Consider the following 22192-nt stretch of genomic DNA (forward strand, 5'->3'; position numbering starts at 1 on the left):
ATGCTGAGTCTGAAGCGAGGACGTTGCCCCCCTAAAGAACCGGGAAAAGGTAGGAAGGTGGCCTATCAATGGTGCTGGTAGTAGGACACCGCTGCTCAGAAAGCCCAGACATCGAGACAGAACTTGGGAAGGGCAGCAGGAAAGGAGAAAATGCTGAGGAAAGGGGTTTTCGAGGTGAACAGCGTCCGTGCAATCTGGCTCCCTGTTCTTAGCAAAATTCTTAGCTTGGCATCTAAGACCCTGTGGTATCTGGTCCTGCTTCCTCGCTGGTGTCCCTCTGTTGCAACCCCTCCCCCCCACCTCCGGTGCGCCCACGACTCTGCAACCAAACTTAGCGTCTTTCCTTGCCTTTGCCTCTGGGTCCTCATGCTTCTGTCAGCCTGCAATGCTCCCTGTTTGGCCACCTGCTGCTGCTCAGTCTCAGCTCAGCTCACCGCTCACCACTGCAGAGCCACCTTCCTTGAACAGGCTGTGGACACTTGCCCCCACTGCCTTTTTGTTCACTTTCCATCCCCACCCCATCTCTGTTGTCTGTCTCCCGTCTTCTCACATGCCTGCATGGTCTCCCTCATGGCCCTTCCTCATTGCAACATGGGCCGTCTGAGAAGCCTCTCTTGAACAAAAAGGGAAATGGGTTTGTGCTAATTAGGCAGCCCCAAGGGAGGAGTGGTTGCAGAGCTTTTTGTAGGTTTCAGAAGGCTTATTTATCTTCCTAGGCAAGAGGTTCAGGGCCCGAGGGCTTAGGTCATGGAAGGGGCTTCAATGTTGGACATGTTTGGCACCCTATGCCGGCAATATACTGTCATCTTAGGAATCCCCACTAGTTGGTCTTGGAAAATTCGGAATCACTTATAATTTTTACAAAGTGAGAGATTTGCCTTCTTGTGATAGCGTATTCCCTAAATAACGAACTTGTTGTTGTCACAGAATTGTGATTTCTCTTTGCAGGCTTTATGTCTCTTGTGAACTAAGGTCTTTCATATATATATACACAGAATGAATCTTAAAGTTTTGCTCCTGTTTTGAACGTAGTGAAAGATCATCTACATATTAGAACAGAATCACCAGGAAATCTCAAATCTTCAAGGTCCCAATTAAGAATCTGAGAGAAGTAAGGGGAGCATCAGTAAACCCCCAAAACAAAACAGTCCAGGTCTACGGTTGATTTTCCCACGAGAAGGGAAATAACGATCGACTGCCTGGATCTGGATCTAATGGGATGCTAAAGAACTTAAGCCCATCACAGTGAAGTGGGTGGCCTCAAGTAGTATTGAGGACAAAACAGAATTTGGGAGAAGGACCAGTGAAAAAAGAGGAATCACGATCTTATTTATAGTCCTGCAGTCTTGCATAAATCAGTATCTATGCCCACGAGGCCTTTTACCAGGCAAACCTGGAGTATTACGAGGGCTGATGCAAGGAATAATGAACCCCTGCTTCATAAAATCTTCCGCGGCGGGCTTCAATCCTTCCTTAGCTTCGGGCTTTAAAGGGTACTGAACAAGGATGGGTGAGGGTTTAGAAAAGTCAATTTCTGTTTTGATGCGTCTGGTTTCTAGAATTCTTTGGGACAACTGTTGTCCCAGAGTGAATCAGAGATTTCAAACAACTGCTAAAACTGAGATTGGGTTAAGTTTTCAGGGACAGGCAACTGCCAACTGAGTTACACTGTTAAGGGATTATGCGTGAGAGAGTCTTCAAGTGTTTCTAGAAAAAGTCCATGTGAGGAACATTTGAGTTGGCAGTTCAATTTGCATAAAAGATTTCTCCCAATAAAATTTCCTGGTATGGTGTTACGGAGAGGACATCCATGCTGACTACTGAGAGAGCCAAGGGTTACCATCACAGGTTGGGTCATGGGAAGAGTTTGAGTACTGTTTGGAATTCTTGAATAGTGAATCGTTCTGGAGAAGATGGGAACTGACAAGAGTGGCACTCGTATGTAGCAGAAAGCTTGGCCTTTGTTTTTCTCTTATTATAATCCTCCTTATTGAATTAAAAGAATCATTGGGGAATTGGGCATGACACTATCCCTCAGAGTCCCTTCATTATTTCTGTTTGGAATAACAAGGAGGCCACACAATTCTGTTTCATTTTAGTTAGGATGAGGGCAGTTATTCTAACTGCCTAACCCCTCCTGCCTCCTTTTTTTTTTTTTTTTTTTTTTTTTTTTCTGTATTGGCAAGTGTCTCTGTCAAAGGGAAAGTTTTTATTGGCTCTTGAGGGAGAGGAGGATAGATTTAATTGCTTTAATTGTAACATGAGGTGCTTTGTTTGTTTTCCGTTTGGATATCTTCAAAATGTTCAGCCAAATGTTAAACTTCATGGAATGGGCTATTTGCAAACCAACTTTTTATGTATCAGATCTGTAATTGCTGCCTTTTGAATCACCAAGAAAGAAACGTGGAAAAGGTGTTAGAAATCAGAACACCAGGAGCTAAACCAGAATATTGTCTAAATGTGATTAGTCTGTTGATGAAACCTCTTTGGATCCATTCCTTTGCTTTTTGCAAGACTGAATCAAGGTCCGGGTTTTTGTTTTTATTTTTGTTTTTGTTTTTTATGAAAGCCTTGTGTTACAGTTTCCAAAAGGTTCTCATGCATTTCCTGTACCTTAAGGTGTCCTGATTGAGTAAGATGCATCCCATTATTTTGTATAAACTTTTCCTGAGAAAAGTGTAAATAATCTGAAAAGCACTAGAACAGTGACTCTTTTTTTTTTAAGATTTTTATTTATTTGAGAGAGAGTGAGAGAGCACAAAAGTGTATATTCACACGCACTTGTAAGAAATAATTCAGAGAGGTCCTGTGTATCCTTTCCCCAGTTTCTCCCAACCGTAACACCTTGCAAAATGTAGCACAGTTGCACAAAGATTTGACATTGCTGCAATCCGCCAATCTTGTTCAGACATCGTCAGCTTAACTTGTGCAATTTGTGTGGGTATGCATATGTAGTTCTATACGATTCTATACTATGTGTAGGTTCATTCATTTGCCACCAGAGTCAAGATATAGAACAGTTCCATCATTGCAATGACCCCTCCTGTTGCCCCTTTATAACCACATCCACCTCCTTCCCATCCCTTTCCCCTGAGCTCCTAACTCCCAGCAGTCAGTAATCTATTATCCATTTCTAAAAGTGTGTCATTTCAAAATGTTACTTAAATGTTATGTAAATATAATTGTACAACTTTTTGAGATTTTTTTTTTTTTTTGCTCAGTATAATTCTCTGGAGATTCATTCAATACACTAGTGTGTATCACTAGTTCCACTTATTTTTGTTGCTAAATAGTATTCCATTTTCACCCATTTATCCATTGAAAGATATCTAGGCTGTTTCCAGGTTTTGGCTATGATGAACAAAGCTGATATGAGCATTTATGTACAGGTTTTTGTATAAACATTTTTTTCATTTATCTGGAATAAATGCTCAAGAGCACAATTGTGGTGTTGGGTCATATGGTAGTTGCATGTTTAGTGTTGTAAGAATTGCCAAACTGTCCTCCAGAGCGGCCATCCCGTTTGACGTTCCCACCAACGATGCATGCGTGATCCTGTTCCTCCACATTCTTGTCCACCTTTGTCATTATTTAGGTGCTCCTGTGTTGGGGGCTCTGTTAGCCATTCTGATGGGTGTGTAGCGGTGTTATCATTGCGATATTCAATTTGCAAATCCTTGATGGCTAATGATGTTGAACTTGTGTTCTTATTTGCTATGCATTTCACCTCAGTGAAATACCTGTCACCTTCTGTTGCTAGGTTGGGGGTCAGGAGAGGGCAGGCCTGGGTTGCCTTCTTCTGTTGGGTGGTTGGTCAGTCGGCAGACAACCACTGCTACGTTGGTTCTCCAGTCCTGGGTCCCTAACGAGTTCTCCTCCCTCTTTCCACCTCTCAGACCTCTCCTTAGTTTGCCTCTTGCTCTGTGTCCAGGGTTTAGAGTTGCACTTGGCTGGAGGAGTGAGCAGAGATGAGTCTGTTGCATCTTGTTCATCCTGGAAAACTCTATTCTAACTTCATCTTAAGAGAATTAGAGAGTTAAAATAGAGGATCCACAATATATATATTATATTGGAAGAAAATGCAACTTTCAGTCGCAAGACTGGAGAGAGGGAATTATTTCCATTAAGAATTAATGTAAAATAGCTAGATATGTTCAGACTCCCATCATCTAACATTTTATCCATTTATGCTGCTCCCGAATGCATGAAATAAAACCTTAAATGTATCACATAAATAATAAAGAAGTAGTAAAAGACTTTGTGTGATCATTCGTATGTCAAGAATGCTGGTTCTGAGCTTGCGAGAAGAATCCTGGAGACGTCCGGATGGCGGACACTGCTATTTGCTGCAGAGCTAGAAGGCCTCACCTTTATCCTTTGCTCTCGGATAGCACTGCCCAGTGGAATATTATGCAAGCCGCATATAGCATTTAAATCTTTCTAGGGGCCACATTAAAAAAGCAAAAGGAATGGATGAAATTATTTTAAATAATATTTTAACCCAATATATCACAAATATTATCATTTCAACCTAACAATCAATACAAAATTGTTAATGGCATAATTAACTCCTTTTTTTTATACTAAGTCTTCAGAATCTGCAGGGCGTGTTTTCCTTAGCACATCTCAACCCAGACTAACCCCAGCTCAAGTGCTTGGTGCCCGGTTCCCCTTTTGGCCCGACACATCCTTCCCTGGAGACAGTGAGCACAGGGTAGCCTGGAGTACTTGAATGCTGGGGTATGGCAGGTGATAGGTTGAAAACAAAGTGGAAACAACTGGCAACTACCTTGAAAAAATATAATGCTGGCAGAAACAGAAACATTTCATTTCATTTTAGGTCCTCTGCTGATTTTCTGTATGTTTTTTGTCCAGTTCTTTCTTTCTTTTGCCTTATTCATGATGACTTTCCCATCCTGGGTACAGGGCCTGAATTTATTTTCATATTGCTTTGTGCTACTTCACTTCCAAGAGTAAAATGACCCCGGGGCGCCTGGGTGGCTCAGTTGGTTAAGCGACTGCCTTCGGCTCAGGTCATGATCCTGGAGTCCCGGAATCGAGTCCCACATCGGGCTTCCTGCTCAGCAGGGAGTCTGCTTCTCCCTCTGACCCTCTTCCCTCTCGTGCTTTCTATCTCTCATTCTCTCTCTCAAATAAATAAATAAAATCTTTAAAAAAAAAAAGAGTAAAATGACCCCAGCTTCGGGGGAGCCAGGGGATTAAGTGCCTCTTTGCTGCTCAGAAATGCATCAGTTCAGCCACATCTAGGAGCTTCCTCAGCAGTTTCTACTTCAGGATCTGGTGAGAGCAGGGGAGAGGAGGAGAAACTCCTTTGCAGCAAAGAGAATTCGATCACTTAATTGATGGAGCCAGCAGATGGCCAGTGCAGCTCAGAAATGATTGAATAAACAGAAGAGTCTGCAAGCAAAGGGCAAATCTGGGGGTGAGGCATGCTCACCTTGGGAAGCAGGTCTGAAGAGGCTTGGTGGAGTGGCTGGGCACTAATGGGTCCTGCCCCCCCTGATTCAGAGGGGGCCATTGCCTCTGAGCACAGCAGAGCAAGGAGGGCCACCTGAGAAAGGCCAGTGTTTGAACAAGGACCATCTGGAATAAGCAGTAATAATCAGATAAAGGGTAAAGTACTTTGCCTGGGATTAAAAAAAAAAAAAAAAAGCCCAGCAACTCATCCTAAAGGCCTCAATTTGTTGACATATATCGTTTTTATGAAGGACCAGCATTTATTTTTATGGCCGAGTTAATGGACTTCTAGAAGTAGAAACCGAATATAAAGAGCAACATTTACAACTCATGTAACATTAGGAAGATCCCTAACAGCCTTTCCCCCCTTCCCTCTCCCCGTTCCCTGCTTGCCTTCTCCTCTCTTCCCCTTCTCTTTCCTCCCACACCCATTTACTCAGCATCTACTATGTACCAGACACTGTGCTAGGTACTGCAGATCATTGGGCACTGGTATATTCATAGCCAAAGGAAACCCTGATCCGATCTGTGTAAGTTAGGTCAAAAGCCATCTTCTTATCTGGACCTTGCAAGATAATACAGAGATAAAAGATAGAGTCCCACCCTGGCCTCACAGTCTAGCTCACAAGCTGGTGCCATCAGTGTCTGCACACAGGTGATTACCAGGTAGTGCAGGAAGGGGCAGGTGAGGCTCTGAGCAAGGTGCCTTGGGAGTCCAAAGGTGGGCCCCTCACCCATAAGGTGAGAGGGAGAGAAGTAAAGGAAGGTTGGATTTGGGGATGAGTCTGCTGGATGATGCTTGTGTGAGTGAAGTGAGAGAAGAGGGTCTAGGAAGCGGGAAGAAGGTCTCCAGAGGCATGGAGGCGTGAGGGTGGCTTAGCTCAAGAACCTCAAGTAGGCTCAGCATGCTAGAGCCCTGTATGAGAAGTGAGTGGGCTCAGATAAGAGAGGTAAGGGCCAGATCACTGAGGGTCTCTTGTATCAAAGTGGTTGGATTTTCTTCAAATGCAGTGGCTCTCAGCGTGGGGAGATTGGGTCTCTGAGGACACACCTGGTAATGTCTGGAGACAGTTTTCAGGGTCACAACCCAGAGAGGAGCTCTACTGACATCTAGTGGGTAGAGGTCAAGGATACCATTACACATCCTACAGTGCATGGGACAGCTCCCCAGGGCGGGCCACTTAATTTGCAAGGTCCAGATAGGAAGATGGCTTTTGACCCAACATACACGGATTGGATCAGGGTTTCCTTTGGCTATGAATATGCCAATGCCCAATGATCTGTGACTTTGTTTGTTTTATGTCAATTTCCCCCCTTCAATGTTTGGAGCAAATACAGCCTGTTCGAAAGTCTTGTTTCTTTGTGCTGGGTCTGTGAATCAAGAAACCTAGAACAGTTCATCATGGCAAGAAACATGCACCATTTTCCTAGATATTGAGAATCTGGAGGGTAGGGATTATCAACAAATTTATTCACTCATTCATGCAACGATGAAAGCCAGCCTCTCTGCACCCTTTGCAGACAGACCATCTGCACAGCTCCCCATAGCCCTGTACATTGGTTTTGGAGGTCAGGACAGTTCATGGGACTTCTCAAAATCTGGGAATTCTTAGTGCCTCGCAAAACCTTGGAGTGAATAAATCAAAACCATTGAAAACCCTGTATTTATACTTTGCCCATGTTCTTTGGCGTATATATTGGCCATTGCTGAACTTGGGGTTTGACGCTATCATTTTCATACCCAAACAAGACAGAATAAAACAAAACAACCCATCCAAGATGATTTACAAATTGAAGGCACCTAATAATAATACCTCACATTTCTGGAGAGCTTTTTATCCGCAGAGCATTTCCCAGACAATAACTAAAAGATTCTCTGACTCCCCGTAGGAATAGAGACACATGCATTCCCACATGCAGCAGCAACTTAATTTACATGAAATGAAGAAAAAGACATTCTGAAGTGGCATTCCACTAAATCATAATTACAACCTCAAGCTCAAGATAAACATGCTGAGCTCTCCCAGGAAGGCAGCGACGCTCACCCACTGGGGAGTTTCCACTTAGATTCCAGCACTGGAATCTAGCGCGTGGTGGTGGGGGGGACAGGTCAGGAATGTTCACATAGTCACCCGTCTCTGGGATCAAGGGCCCATTTCAAAGGCAGACAACCTCAGGTTAAGAACCTGTTGGCACAAGTGCTGTGGCCATCGTTGGATGTGACCACGGGCCATCTTCCCCTGCTCAGCCTGTCTCCCTCTTTCTGCTTCCGCCTTCTTGGCCCCCTCCACCCGGCACCTCTGCCTCCCCACAGTCTCCTCCTGCTCATCAGTGGAAACAGTGTGATGATGTCAGAGATGTGTGAGGGACTTCCTGTGTGACACCTTAGGGGAATACAGGCTTTTGACAAAGAGGAGCTGGGAGGTGGTCTTCCGGGAATTTTCAGTCACTGAGGGAGGTAGAACATTCTTCCCAGTGTTCCATGAATCCCACTACCCAGCTGTCATCTGCCTCTACTTCCCCAAGGGGCTGGTTCTGTGGTCCTGTGGCAAGGATCATGTGTCCACCGATACACTCATCACCCTAGACACTTTTTATGGGTCATGCCTTACGTACCTTGCTTACTTACTTGCTTTGAGATGACATCAACTGAGATGTCTCCCAAGTCCCACATTAAAAATGTCCTCGGCTACCTGGCTGAACGTAGAACTGTTCTCTGTGTCAGCAAGCTCAGTTAGAATCAGTCTGGTGAAAAAGACTGAACCTCTTTATTTTCTCTCTACCCCTCAGCCTTCCCCTCTCCATGACTGAGGCCACAGAACCTCCACCTGCCAGCCACCCACCCCAGGCTCTGGATTCTGAGCTATCCCGTGTCAGGAGTCACATCTCAGTGTTCAGGCAACTCATGGTCAAGTCCCCTTGTTGTTGGTCCAGCTCTTCTGTCCCAGCACTAATAACTGATTTCTGCCACTGTTCTTGGGACCGGTCCCTGGTCTGTACCCAGGGTAGGATGTGCTGTGTTGACCAGCAGTGGGGTTGCAACCATCTGACCTGGCTTCTGTGGGTGGCGCTTTTGAGCTAGAGATGGTCTCAACATGGTCTGTGATGGAGAAGAAATTTCTGCCTCCAGGGGACATTTTTAAGGTATGTCAGGGGTGGATGCCAAAAATCCACTTCACCTTGGACCCACGGGTGTGGCAGAAGCACAAAGTCCAACAACAGCCCGCAGGGAGAGACCTCTCAGGGGCCCCGCTGGACAGACTGACTGACGGCATGGGCAGCAGCAGGAGCAGGAATGAGCAGCCAAGTGGTTTTCGAAGGGCTGAACAGTGACTGCACCACAAAGGCCAAGATAATCAGGGGTGAGGCTCCCAGCAACGTGGAGTCCAGAAGTCCAAGGCCATCTCGGAAAGCAAGTTGGATGGGATGCATCAAGCCTGATTGCTAGAGGGCAATTCTCCCACCCCTGGCAAACATTAGGACTTGACTTTGTTAAAGTTACATCTCTTTGATATAACAACAACAGCAACAACAAATCCACAAGAGCACTAAAAAACAAGAAGGGGTGTTTTAAATAAAAGTCCAGGAACGTTGAGGCATCTCTGAAGGATGGAAAAAGCATAGGACCATCATAAAGAAGAAAATCACAGTCCTGAGGTTGTGCAGAACTAAAAATATAGAGGGCTGATCCAGGATTTGACGGACTTGGAGGTCAAGAATATTGGGAGGTACCCTGGAGGGGGTGGTTAATCACTTGGGATTATATCCCAATATAGGAGCAGCCACCTCTCCATCTTCAGGCTAAGAAGCAGGCACCAGGGGTGTTAGCTCCCCAGTATGGACCAGGGGGTTCAGATGGTTGTGATGGAGAGGCCAGATGGGGCCCTGGCTACCTCCAGGACGGACGGGGTGCTCTCTACATCCAGGAGTCTAGATGCAGCAAATAGAAAGAACATTGGCAGAAAGGCTGAGAGCTCAAATGTGAAGTGTAGCACACAGCCAATAACCCCTAAACATTTGGAAAAAGCCGTAAAAGAGAGGTACCAACCCCAACAAATGGAAAAGTTTACACCTAAAGAAGCAGAGTTAATCGAGCAAACAGAACAAGAAAATGGCACATATATAATTAGAATCCTCAGAGGGAAATAAAATGATATTGCACCCATAAAAAGGAATGCTTTAAAGATGTTGCAAATGAAAAATTTGACGATTGAAGTAAAATTCTCAGTAGGTGGTCAGAAGCACTGAAAGCTGACAAGAGAGTAAGTTGAAAGGCTGAGCCAAGGAATTCTCTTAGAGAGCAAAAACGGACGAGGAGGACAGAAAATATAAAAAACGGTCAAGAGAATCAGAAGATGAACCCAGAAGTTCCCCACATGCATCAAATAGATCTTCAGAAGATGAGGACAGAGTATACTCTGCAGTAATGGAAGCCAGTGCCCCAGAGTGAGGACAGGTGTGGGACTCTTGGGTGGACGAGCGGAATCAAGGACAAACAAGATGAGAGACTCCTGCCGAGCAACGTCATGGCGACGTTTCAGACATCAAGGTTATAAGGGAAACCCCTAAACACTTTCTGGGAGTAGCGGGATGGGGAGAGGACTCTGTTACTGCAAAGATAACATGAGATGCAAGAAGAAACTAGAACAGTATCTTCAAACTTCCAGGGAAAATCCTTTTAAATTAGCATCCCATATAGGTGAAACCAGGACACACGGGTGCGGGCACAAAGTGAGATACTTTAAGACATGCAAAGATTCAAAAATTTTACAACTCAGATCTGATCTGAAAGAAGTAGGGTACAAGAAGCAACAAAACAACTGGGAAGCCTTCATGTGAAGTCTAAATAAGAACTGACTACTTTTGGAAATTGAGATGTAATTCACATACCATAAAATGCATCCTTTTAAAGTGTATAATTCAGTGGATTTCAGTATATTCACAATGTTGTGCAACCATAACCACCAGCTCATTCCGGAACATTTTCATTACCCAAAAAAGAAATCCTGCACCCCTCAGCAGTCACTCCCCAGTCTCCCCTCAACATAATGGAATATGGAGACTTACCCTATGACCCAGCAATTCCTCAACAAGGTATATACCCAAGAGAACTGGAAACATATACTCACATAGAACTTGTGCTATGAATATTCATAGCATCATTATTCATTAGCCAAAAAAGTGAGAACAACCCAATGCCTATTGACTGATGAATGGATAAGATGTGGTATGTCCATACAATGGAATCTTGTTCAGCCATAAAAAGAATGAAGTGCTGACACGTGCTACAAGAGGGACGAAACTTGAAAACATTATGCTAAGTGAAAGAAGCCCCAAAAAGGCCACCTGTTGTATGATTTCATTTATATGAAATGTCCAGACTAGGCAAATCCATAGAGACGGCCAGGGGCTGGGGGAAGAGGGTATAGGGAGTGACTGCTAAGTATGGGGTTTCTTTCTGGTGTAGTGAAAATGTTCTGTGATTAGATAATGGTGATGTTTGCACAGCCTTGTGAACATACTAAAAACCAACAAATCTGACATTTTAAAAGGATGAATTGCTCTTGAGCAATGCTTGTCTATTTTTATCACATGCTTTTTAATTTAATTTTAATTAATTTTTTAAAAGATTTTATTTATTAGAGAGAGAGCGCACACACATGCACACGACCGGGTGGGGAGGGGCAGAGACTCCCCATTGAGCAGGGAGCCGGATGCAGGGGTCAGTTGTGGGACTTTGCCCAGGACCCAGGGATCATGACCTGAGCCGAAGGCAGACACTTAACTGACTGAGCCACCCAGGCGCCCCCACATACTTTTTTTTTTTTTTTTTAAAAACAAGACTGTATTCTCATATTACTTGTTTGATTGAAGATAAAATTTTAAAAAAGAAAATGGAAAAAGAAATGTAGTGAACTACAAATGGCCCGAGTCAGTCTCAGCATGGAACATTTTTGTTGTCTGTTCTGTTTGAACTACGTCACAATGTAACAGGCCTCCACTGAGGCATTGCTTTATAGTAAACAAAGCTTGGCATGTAAAAAACCAGAGAAACAAAATCAAAACCTCTCTTAGCAAGAATATTCCAGGTTCTCTTGTAGATCGTTCTGTTTTTCACTCTAAGGTGACACTTAATATTTCCTGCCAAGAGTATTCTCAGATTGGTGTTCCTTTCTGTCAAATGTGCTCATCTGGTAGGGTCATACTTTTGTAGAGGAAAAGATAAGTTTGTGACCAGCTGATTGCATTTAAAACAAAATAGTGTAACATATGGGAAAGGACATTTTACTCGGAAGTTCTAGAAAAGACAGGAGGATGTTTTTGAGACAGAGTGATGTTGATTTCAAGGCTTATTAAGACATCAAAAAAGTAACTTCACTGATGCATTAATATTTACCTTCAAATATAAAAGTGCTTATTCTTAAAAATCCTTAAGGCTCATTCTGTTACAGTATAGTAAGATGTTCCTCCATTTCAGAAACTGTTCTGCCTGAGTTTTATGTGACTTCTAGATAGACACAGCAAAATCTTCAAACAGTAAAATCATGGTCAATGATTCCATCGTTTTTGTACATGTAAATTTAAACTCAGACAAAATATAAGATCTCCCTAAGTAACTCCTTAATATTAGATGTACACTCTATCCCTTCCTAACACCTTGCCAAAATAATTCAATGTTGAATTGTTCATGATTTGAAATAGGAGTTTTGTTTATCTGCAGTATGATAAATACTGCTATGTGGGAGAAACTTTTTCCTTATATGAGAGAGAGATAGAAAGAGAATTTAGTATTTGCCTTTCCTTATGCAGACATCAGCAACGAGCAAAGTGAAGGACTTTAGGCTGCGTGCATGCAGACACCTTAGAAGCAGCCTAGGAGAAGAGACCTCTCTATAGGAGTAAGAGATCTGGGGGCACTTGTGAAGATGCATTGGAATTTCCTTGGGAAAAGTGTTAATGAATTTTGAGAAGAAAAGCTGGAGGAAGTGAACCTTACTAAAGCCACTAGTCTTTATTCATTGCTTGGGTTAAGATTTTATCACACACTTAAAGACACAGACACGACACAGGGTTTCATCAGTAATAGGGTTGGTAATGTTGATGCTTAATAGACCATTACACCTACTTGGGTTAAAATAGTGGCTATCAACACAGATTCTGGACTTTCTCCATAACCATATCCAAATATCCTAACAAGAAGTCCCAAATAAATGTCACATAACAAAAATGAACTTAAGCTATTTTAATATTGAATGACTAGACACAAATGAAAATAGTAATCGACCTTATAAATACAGCACTTTAATCAATGCTACAATGGGTACATTTTTACAGTATAAATTACTGTACAGAATTGTTCTACTTAAAATCCTCTTCAATCCTGGAAACAATTGTAAGACCAATTTCTAGAAGAGGAGGTGAAGGCTCTGAGATCTGATTTTGTGGCTGCTAAAACTGGATCAGTGGAAAAGTCTCGCGGGACGTAAGCAGGTTCCCAAGTTGCTGACGGCTTTCCTGAGACCGAGATGCAGAATTTGAAAAGGTGTTTGCTGTGACACGCTATGCAGGAATATTGAATTAGAGCTGCCGGCTCCATAAATAAACATCCAAGATGATACAGTATAAAATGGTGGAATTTTAAATCCCTGCTCTGATTGAGGCAGACTTACATGGGAGTGACTTTCAACTTGATCCCATGCAACTGTAGAGTAAGCAACTGTTTATTATGCTGTGGTAGGAGCGTCTGTTCTGTAACATCCTGCCTGCGAAAATGTGACATCCAAGAGTCTAGCTAGTGTATCGACACCTCCTCATGCTAATAAACCCCATGTTGCCATTCTAGAATTTTTTTTTTTATCTAAAAACTGAGAATTCACACAGGATAAGGTGTTATGCTCTTGTGGAAAGGGTGTTAGTGTCAATTTGGGCCTAAATGAGGATGGATCTTGCAAGACCTTAAGCCCCTGCTCCTTTGTACTGGAGAAAGGCTAGGGATTTTCCAGTGAGTATGAAAAGAAAGGGCCCTTTAGAATGAGTATGTCATGATTATTTTGATGACATCAAAGCACTGATTTAGGGACACAAAGAAGGGCCGTGTCTAAATAATATAAAATAATATAAATTTTAGATAAAAGCTCAAAACTTCAATCCAACACTTAGGGCCTTGACCTCGGTGGTAGGAAACATTCAGATTATTGGTCAGATTTCCAGTTTTTGTTTCAATGTTTGGGGCTAGAATGTACAAATGTCTAGGTAGGCATCACAAAAATCACTAAGTTCTTATGTTGATTTTTCTCTCTCCTGGTATACTGACTAAGGTGTAAGCCTGCAATTAAGTGATCATGTTGAGGCAACCTAACCCACTAGAGAATAAACCTATCTATTCTCTCAAGAGAGGTCTCTTCTTTCCTGAAGCTCATGACATACCCAAGTCCCTTGTGACAGATCTCCTTTCTCAGGGACAAATGTCCCAGATTAGCTGTCTTCCACCTCCTGGCCCCAAACAAACATACAAACAAACCATCAAAGGCACAAGATCCCCATCTTGGAACTCAGCCTCAAAGAAAAACCATGAGAGCATGCAAAACGAGACTGTGCTGTGTTCTCTGGCTCTATGAAGATTCTTGAAGTATGGTGTTCAATAGGCAAGTTATTTTCTCATGGAAGATGGCACACTGGAAACTTGGACCCAATGTTCCTTCTTCCAATTTCCATCTGGACACCCCCTGATTTCTTAAGGTCAGGGCTGGATGAGAAAGGGGGTGGGTGGGGCTGTACCGCCAACTGGCTGGGGTACTTGGCAGCCTTGCTCCTCTTGGCAAGTACCGACCCCCCCCCACTCCCACCCCCTCATTGGTCTTGCTCTGCCTACAGGCAGGAGGACTCAAACTGGTAACAATAAAGGCTGAAGAATCTTACGGAGGGAGCTGTAGCTACCCCACTGCCATGCTCTTGGTCCTCTAGAACCTCTTCGGGGGGACAGAGGACCATGCCACGCATCACACACCCTTGTGTCTTGGTGCCTGTGGATATATTTCTGTTGCCTCCGTTCTGACAATCATGCATTACTCCTGCTGAATGTGACAACTGGGACTCTCAAAACGCTTGCCCGAATCTGTTGATCCTCACACTCTGTCTGAGGTTATAGGTATTCTGAATTACATTTCACAGAGAGGAAATTGCAGTATGCAGAGGAGCTTTATTCAAGGATCAGGTGCAGCAGGCAATGGAGGGGAACGTTTGGGTACCCCAGTTACTTTCCCGACTTCTCATCCCAACATCCATGAGTTCTCATATTGAATCCTTGTTTCATTAAAGCTCCAACTGTCTCTAATAACTCTTCTTCTAAAAAGTCAAGATACTAAACCTGACTTATAGAACTTAGAAGGGTGAAGCCCCCAAAGGAACAACAAAATCAACCCAGTTCACAGAGAAGGACATTTTGGGTTGAGTTGGCAGCCCTGGGAACAGCAGGGGATTAATAATCAGATTGCGGATTACTCAAAGCAAAGAGTTAATATTGTTATTTCACTACACAGATAGGCCCCAGAGACAGCTGGTGATGCTATGAAGGCATCGATCACTAAAGATTAGTATGTTATATACTTAGAATTTTTGACATCTCACCTACGTGGCCATACTTGAGGATTTGTGATCTCTCACTTTGGAGGATGAAGGTAACAGAGAAGACTCAAAGAATGTTCTTTAAGAAGTCGTATACCTTTGGCTACTGTGGGTAGAATGCTGCTCAGTCAAGTAGTGCATATTTCTCAGCGTTAAGTATGTTCTCTTTGCTCATGTGGACATCTAGAAATCAAGAGATGATAAACACTGGGGAAAAAGTCAGTTTTGTCTTATGGAAAACTGAAGAAGTGCTGAAGAACAGTACAGAAAGCAGAATATTGTGATTATTTTTATCACCAAACAGCACTGTTTGAAAATCCTAAACAATGGTACTATTTTATATCATCTTTGGATATAAATATTTTCTGATGAACGTCTATGTCAGAAATGAGTAGAAAACAAGTCCTTGATTCAGCTTTTCAAGACCCATCGTTACTTCCTGATGCTTGAAGACAAATGCTGATCCTCGTGTCAACTTGCAGTTAGTACTTTGAATTCATCCCTCAGATCAGTGTGTTTAAAACTGGCTCTAAGAAGTGGATTTTCAAAGTAACACGTAGGGATTTAATCCCCTGATTCCCATTACTGTATGAGCTGTGCATCTAAGTGCCCCTGGAGCCAGCCCCATATAACCCCCTGGTGCCTCAGAATGGCAATTAAATCATAAAACCCCAAACTGTGGCCAGATGTAATTAGTTTGAGAACAGAGTTTTGTAATTTTCCTCATGCCACACAAACAAGCTGACCCCCCCTGATGACACATACAGAATAATTCAGTTTGGACAAAGAGAACACAAAGCTCAAGTCTGAACATTTCTTGTGCTGTTTGCTGGGAAGCTGGGATATCGAAAACTGTGCTTGGAAAATTGCTGGAAATGCAGTTTATGTTGTTAAGTTTTCTTTCTTTCATTAAAAAAGTGTCTTTCGAGACTCCAGTTGATCCATGTTTCATTTAAAAGGTGTTACTTCTTAAAAATATGATTCTGATTACAACAGACTTTAACAGCAGGCAAACTGTAGGCTGTTGAGTGTTTCTTAGCCTAAGCCACTTCTGAAAAGAGCATCAAGGTCCCTGGAGCAAGCAAGTCCAGTGCCCCATCCTGGCCACCTCTGGGATGAGGTGGTCTCCACGGTGGTGCCGAGCTAGGGTCCTGCTGCATGACAAGGCAACTTGAACCTAAGGGTATGGGCTGGGTAAGGCAGAGTCATCATTCTATTTTTGTTGCTGTTTCTGCTTCTTTGGGAAGGAATGGACTGCAAAAGTTGTGAGAGAAGAGTAAAAATAAGATAAACAAAAAACCCTCCCACACAGGGGGACAGATAATGGCAAGCCGCTGTTCTAATATTTCCATCTTCATTAGTTCAAAGTTCTCTTATTTGGTTCAACCAAATATTTGTGAGCATTATTATTCCACCAGGTTTTGGTTTGAGTTGAAAAAACCTGGCACATATAACTTAGGGAATTAACTTGTGTTATTAAGGAATGTTGAGTAAAACAGTGCCCCAGTGTCCCAGGACTACTGGTGGGACAGGCATCAATGAACGCCTCAAGCTTCCTATTCAGCGTTTTCTGGGACACTGGGCTGTATCCTTCTGCACAAGGAGTAATGAAGAAAAACATACTTCTGTCTTGCCCTTGGAAAATATCAGACCTAATAATGATAACTCGTGGGAGCTACATTTAAGAAATTCATGAAACAACAGGGTTGTTTCTGAAGAGATTTTGAACCCCGCGACCCAAATACTTATTTGAACGTATTTTGATTCCGAAGTTTCCTTGTAAAAATATTCACAGAAATTGGTGGATATTTTTTTTTTTAACATACAACTCCGTTTCTCTTGTTTACAACATAAATCATTTAATGTAACATTTGCAACCTTAGAAAGGCAGACATATTTAATCCAAGTCAGTTTATAAATTCCAATTTCACATGGATTAAAAACTGCAGATAAATTAAGTCACAATAATATCCTGTACATGCATTAAGGCTGGTGACTGCTAAAGTCTCTTGGGTATCTACAAACAGGAAATCACACACAGATTACTGGGTCTGAAGAGTGTCTACATCATTAAAAAAATCTTGCTTTTTTTTTTTTTGGTGATACAGATTTCAACAGTAACTCTGGAAAACTGTGAAAAATGTTATTTAAAAATATATATGTATATACTACTGCACAGTTTCAAAGATGTGATTCATAAATAATGTTGGCTGCACTGATTAATTTTGTAACAATTACTGCACTTCCAAGGTGATGCGAACACGCAGTGACTTATACTCAATGTTAGGCACTAGTAATATCCTTCAGGCATACTACAGTTTTATGTTAGCTGTATTGTACATATATATTTTTAAATGTATGCATTTATACAAACTGTGTATATTATGTATGGGATGTCAGAAATGTACACATCACTGTTATATAATACACACATCATTGTTTTACATACTAGGGTAAGTTTTAGTGCAGAAAATCTCATTGCATTGCATTCCATGTGTTCAATCTAGTACACAATTTGTCAACTCTTCAGATTACTTTTCCAGTACATTCTTCTTTAGATAGTGGGTCCGAGTTTCCATTTGCAATTTGAATGTTTCCAGAAATATCTGTTTTAACCAAACCTCTCTTTCCAGGCACAATCCTGCACATAAGTCTGATCTGTGTAGAGAGTAGTAACAAATCCCAAATTTTGATCAGGAATATATTTGGGTCACTTTCTTTCAAAGGTAACACTAACATTGGGATAAAGGAAGGCATCCACTCAGGTCATGGAAGGATAAGGTCAGTTGAACTTGTGTTGAACTTCTGAGGAAATAATATATCTTCAAATAGAAAAAAACGGTAATAGACATTATATGTTTAAATGGGAGAATCTCTAGAAGAATCTACATGAAACTGTGAGCAGTGGTTGTCTTCGGGGGATAGGACTTACTACTTTCTACTTTATACATTGCTGTCTTGTTTGAATCTTTACAATGAGCATGTATTACTTTTATAATCCAAAATCATAAGAAAGGTATTTCTACTTTGAACAAAGCTAAAGAAAAGGAACAAGTTATGAATGACTTTCACAAACAACAATCAGAAGATGGTTCCTTACCAAAATCAGCTCTGCCAAAGAAAACAGAAGCTGCTGCCCTCACAGGGTCTATTGATGAGATCAAAGACAGGGAGAGGACCCTGCACGCTCTGACCATCCACAAAATGACCAGTTCCAAGTTTTGTTGGGAAACACGGGCCACCTAAGTGCTGATAAAATGCTGTGGGCACAATCAGCCAGGGGCCACCTGTGTGTTTACATGGGGTTTTGTGGGTAAGCAACCATGGGGCTCCCACAAGACCCATGACTTTAAGGATGGGCAGGGATACATGATGCAGACCCTGAGGCTCATCATCCCTTTATGTGAGCGTTTCAACATTTCATCAGAATTCAGCAAGAGGAAGTAGAACTAAGCCTCTGTCCTCCAAAAAAAAAAAAAAAATCCTAAATTAGACTCAAATTTCCAACATAGGATGGGGTCATGAACTCTGCCAACAACTCGTGAAAGGGGTGTGAGGAGCACCTCAGTTGGATAAATGTAAAATGGAAATACTGGTAATATTTCCAGAAGCTTCAGGGCTGAAGCCAAATGCAAATTTCACAAATCCTTCACTGGCTTCATTACCCTTTGAACCCTTCACTTTCGATTCATTTCAAATCACTGAAGTTGCTCAATCCTTTTGAATCAGTGCTTAGAATTACCGCAGTCTTATTTCCCACCTACAGGTCAGGTGACAACAATGTGAACGTTACAACCAAACCAGTAAGAGCATCAGGGAAAGCATATAACACTATCTTTTATAAATGTTTTGTGCCACTATCACCTTGGAAAACGGAGTGTTCCACGTATGGCATTCACCTGTCTTTCTCAGACCATCCTGGTACAATTCTGTCAAGTGAGAGGCTTCAAAGGATTTATTTTTGTTTTTAAGGATATGGCAAGGTCTATCCTCTTTTGTAGGAATTTTTCTTTTTTACCAGTATTTTTTATATCCAAGTATATTTAACAAGAAGACTAAATCTAGGGCATGATAAGAGACTATAAAAGAAGTAAGTTTCAGACAAAAACTGTAAACAAGACGTCAAAAAATAAAATGTAAACTTCATTTAAAAAAAAAGAAAAAAGAATCAAGGACAAGACGTAAACATACCAGATACGCGGGATGGAAGCATATGATGTTCTGGTCATTGCTACCGCAAACAGATTTGCGGTCCTTGCAAAAATAACTTACCCTGCGCAGTAAGCAGCTTGCTAATCAAAGCCTGAAACACAGCCCCCAGATCGAAATGCATTAAAGGCCTGCGTTCTGCATGAAGAGTGAGAGGATTAGACAGTCTCATGATAGCGAATAGTTCTCAGCCTGAGAAGCAGCAGATACAGACTCCTAGTGAAGAGACATTCTAGGGAATGTCCTAATTTGGCCAAGAACATATGTTAAGAGAGCTATCGCGGAGAGAAAAGACTTGAAAAATATTGGCTGACAAACGCCCTGTGGCTCTGTGGCCACCGTGTCACAGTGGCAGGAAGAAACAACACATGTGCTGGGTGGGCTTGTCGTGGCACGAGCAGAAGCTTGCAATTCTTGACTGAGCTCCAAGCACAGCTGTCTTTTAGTGTCGGTTAGCTTGCAAAGACACTGACTTTTTACCAAACCCCAGTGCCATGTTCATATTCTTTCGGGGGCAGGGCAGGGCAGGCCTGTGGGATTTGATCCATTTGCACATAACGCCTTTAGGTGATAACAAAGTTGGATGGAAGGGGTGAGGAGTAGACAAAAGGCAAGGTATTTGGTCACATGCAATCTAGTAAACGTCCAGCACAAAAATAACTGACTTCTTTTCATTATTCAATTACCCATTAATACACACAATCAAAAATGAATTGGGGAATAGTATATTAATACTGAAAGTAATCAATAATATAAGAACTAGGTTCATCTTAACTGGCAGTCAAGCTTTTGGTGTGCTGTATTGCACCTGGTTAACTAACCCATGAGATTTTGGTTGAATGTTCTAAGAAGTCATGGTTTAGCTTTGAAGAAAGTGTGTGTGTGTGTGTGTGTGTGTGTGTGTGTGTGTGTAAGTGTATATTCTCTAATCAGAAACCTCTCATCACTTTGTCTAGCTTGGGATTATGAAACTAGACAAAGAAAATGTGTTCTAAAGAGCCGTGTATCTTACACACATACAGGCAGGTTCTTTAACATCCACACACACATACAAACACACATGCCCTGGGAAAAGACCATTGTTCGATGCTGAGGAAATATTCACCGCAGTTTGGGAAATGCTGTGGCCGGGGACTTCAGTAGCACAGTGTCCAGAAACATTGAGCCATCCGTGGAGACGAGAGCACAATCCAGCTCACGGGCAAGGTCCCTATGACAGGTGGGTGCTGTTCCGCAACCAGTGCAGGCCCTGCTGGGAGTACTGGACCAGATGCTCCATGCTGCTGTGCAGGGTGACAGGCCCCATGAGCAAATCCAGGTCGTTGAAGAATTCTAGGGGACAGAGAGAGTCATTTGAGTGACACACATGCTAACTGTACTACCCTGGGAGACCCGAGTGACTTAAGAAAAAAATTCCATTCCTCATCTTTATATAAATCAAGCATTCTCTATTCCATCATGCAACTTTAGCATTCAATGGACAGAACCCACAGGTGGAGAACTCCTCCTATATCCACAGGATTTTATTGGCCATTTCTCATTTAAATGAATAATGTTTGCTAAGCCAAAGAGCAAAGAAAATTTTCTTCCTCAGACTGCATTGTCCATGTGCACAAATGCTTCCTCCCCCGGACATGGGTTGTGGCTCTGTTGCCCCTTATACTGTACTCAACTGTAGCATGTGCTGAACCCCTGGAGTGAGTCCAAAGAAGGAGGCTACAGGCCCCTGGGGGCAAATGAGAGATGGGTTCTGAAAAGTCCTCCTGAGGTCACCTTCTAGTCCTGGGACATTCTTTAGGTTTGTCCTTTCATTAAATACTTAATTAGGTGCCAAGGCACCGTGGTAGGTGCAGGAAGGTAGAGGTAGGGGAGTATACCAAGGGGAATAATGAGGAGGCTCTGCTCTCTCAGAGATCACAGTGTGTGGCTAAGAGAGACAAATTTGTATGGCTGTTATGCTGTCATAACTGGATCACCGAACCAACCACTCCTTGAAAGTAAGTATCTGGGAGAAGTTTTTCCAGAGGTGCTCAGGTACATGTTCAATGAAGTCCTGCTGGAGAAGGCAAGGGAGGGTTAGAGAAGACTCCCAGGTGGCTGGGAGGATAGCCAAGGCAGGAATCCAGGAGCAGAAGAGGGGAGGAGGAGCGGGTTCGGGAAAAATCGCTGACTTTGCACTGGACACGTAGCACTGAGCCCTCCGGTGGGAGACATCCAGAAGGCAATTGGCAGTGCCATCGGGAGCGTGGCCTGCTCAGGGTCTCCCAAACTGGCCATGTAAATTTTTATATGTCCTGTCCCTTCTGTTTTGTCCACCTGTGATGCCCACCCCACTCTGCCTCAGTTACACAACTACCATTTGTTTTTCAAAACCCTGTCCCGTGCCAGTTCCTCTAGCAAGCCTCTCCCGGTGGCCTCAGTCCCCTGGAATTGACCTCCCTTGGCATTCCCATTAGATTTTCAGGGTGTGCCACCTCTGGGATGCATGTTATGTACTCTCTGGTTTTATTATCAATTTTATGTACTCAGGACCCATCTTTTTCTCTGTACTATTAATTCTTCATCTCATTGTGGACCTCCTGGTCTTGTCCTCAGAAGCTTATAAAAATTCGCATCTCATGGCTTGAAAGTGAGGTCAGATTTGCACTCTCACCTGCTGCCGGAGGGAGAGTAGTAAATTGGTATAATCTTTTGGGAGAAAGTTAACAATATATGTCAAGATACAGAACAACATATATCTTAAAGGAATCTATACCTGTTGACCCCCAAATTCTCCCTCTGATGAAAATAATCAGAATATGGACAATGATTTATATGAAGATATTTATCATAACATTATTTTTAATAGTAAAAAAAATTGGAAGTGACATATGTCCAATAA

General features: G+C 42.5%; 1 protein-coding gene across 3 annotated transcripts in view; it reads right to left on the reverse strand.

The window, feature by feature from the left end:
* Positions 1 to 12706: 12706 nt before the first annotated feature.
* The window catches only part of AFF3 (ALF transcription elongation factor 3), a 568701-nt gene continuing 559215 nt past the window's right edge, over positions 12707 to 22192 (reverse strand). For all 3 annotated transcript variants that reach the window (XM_025869010.1, XM_073897854.1, XM_073897853.1), the window contains one exon: positions 12707 to 20643. In XM_025869010.1, the coding sequence (XP_025724795.1) occupies positions 20522 to 20643 (122 nt within the window). In that variant the 3' untranslated portion in view covers positions 12707 to 20521. The remainder of the gene's footprint in view (positions 20644 to 22192) is intronic.

This window comes from Callorhinus ursinus, unplaced genomic scaffold, assembly GCF_003265705.2.
Source record: "Callorhinus ursinus isolate GAN/ISIS: 27379988/994484 unplaced genomic scaffold, GSC_fseal_2.0 scaffold10, whole genome shotgun sequence".
Classification (NCBI taxonomy): domain Eukaryota; kingdom Metazoa; phylum Chordata; class Mammalia; order Carnivora; family Otariidae; genus Callorhinus; species Callorhinus ursinus.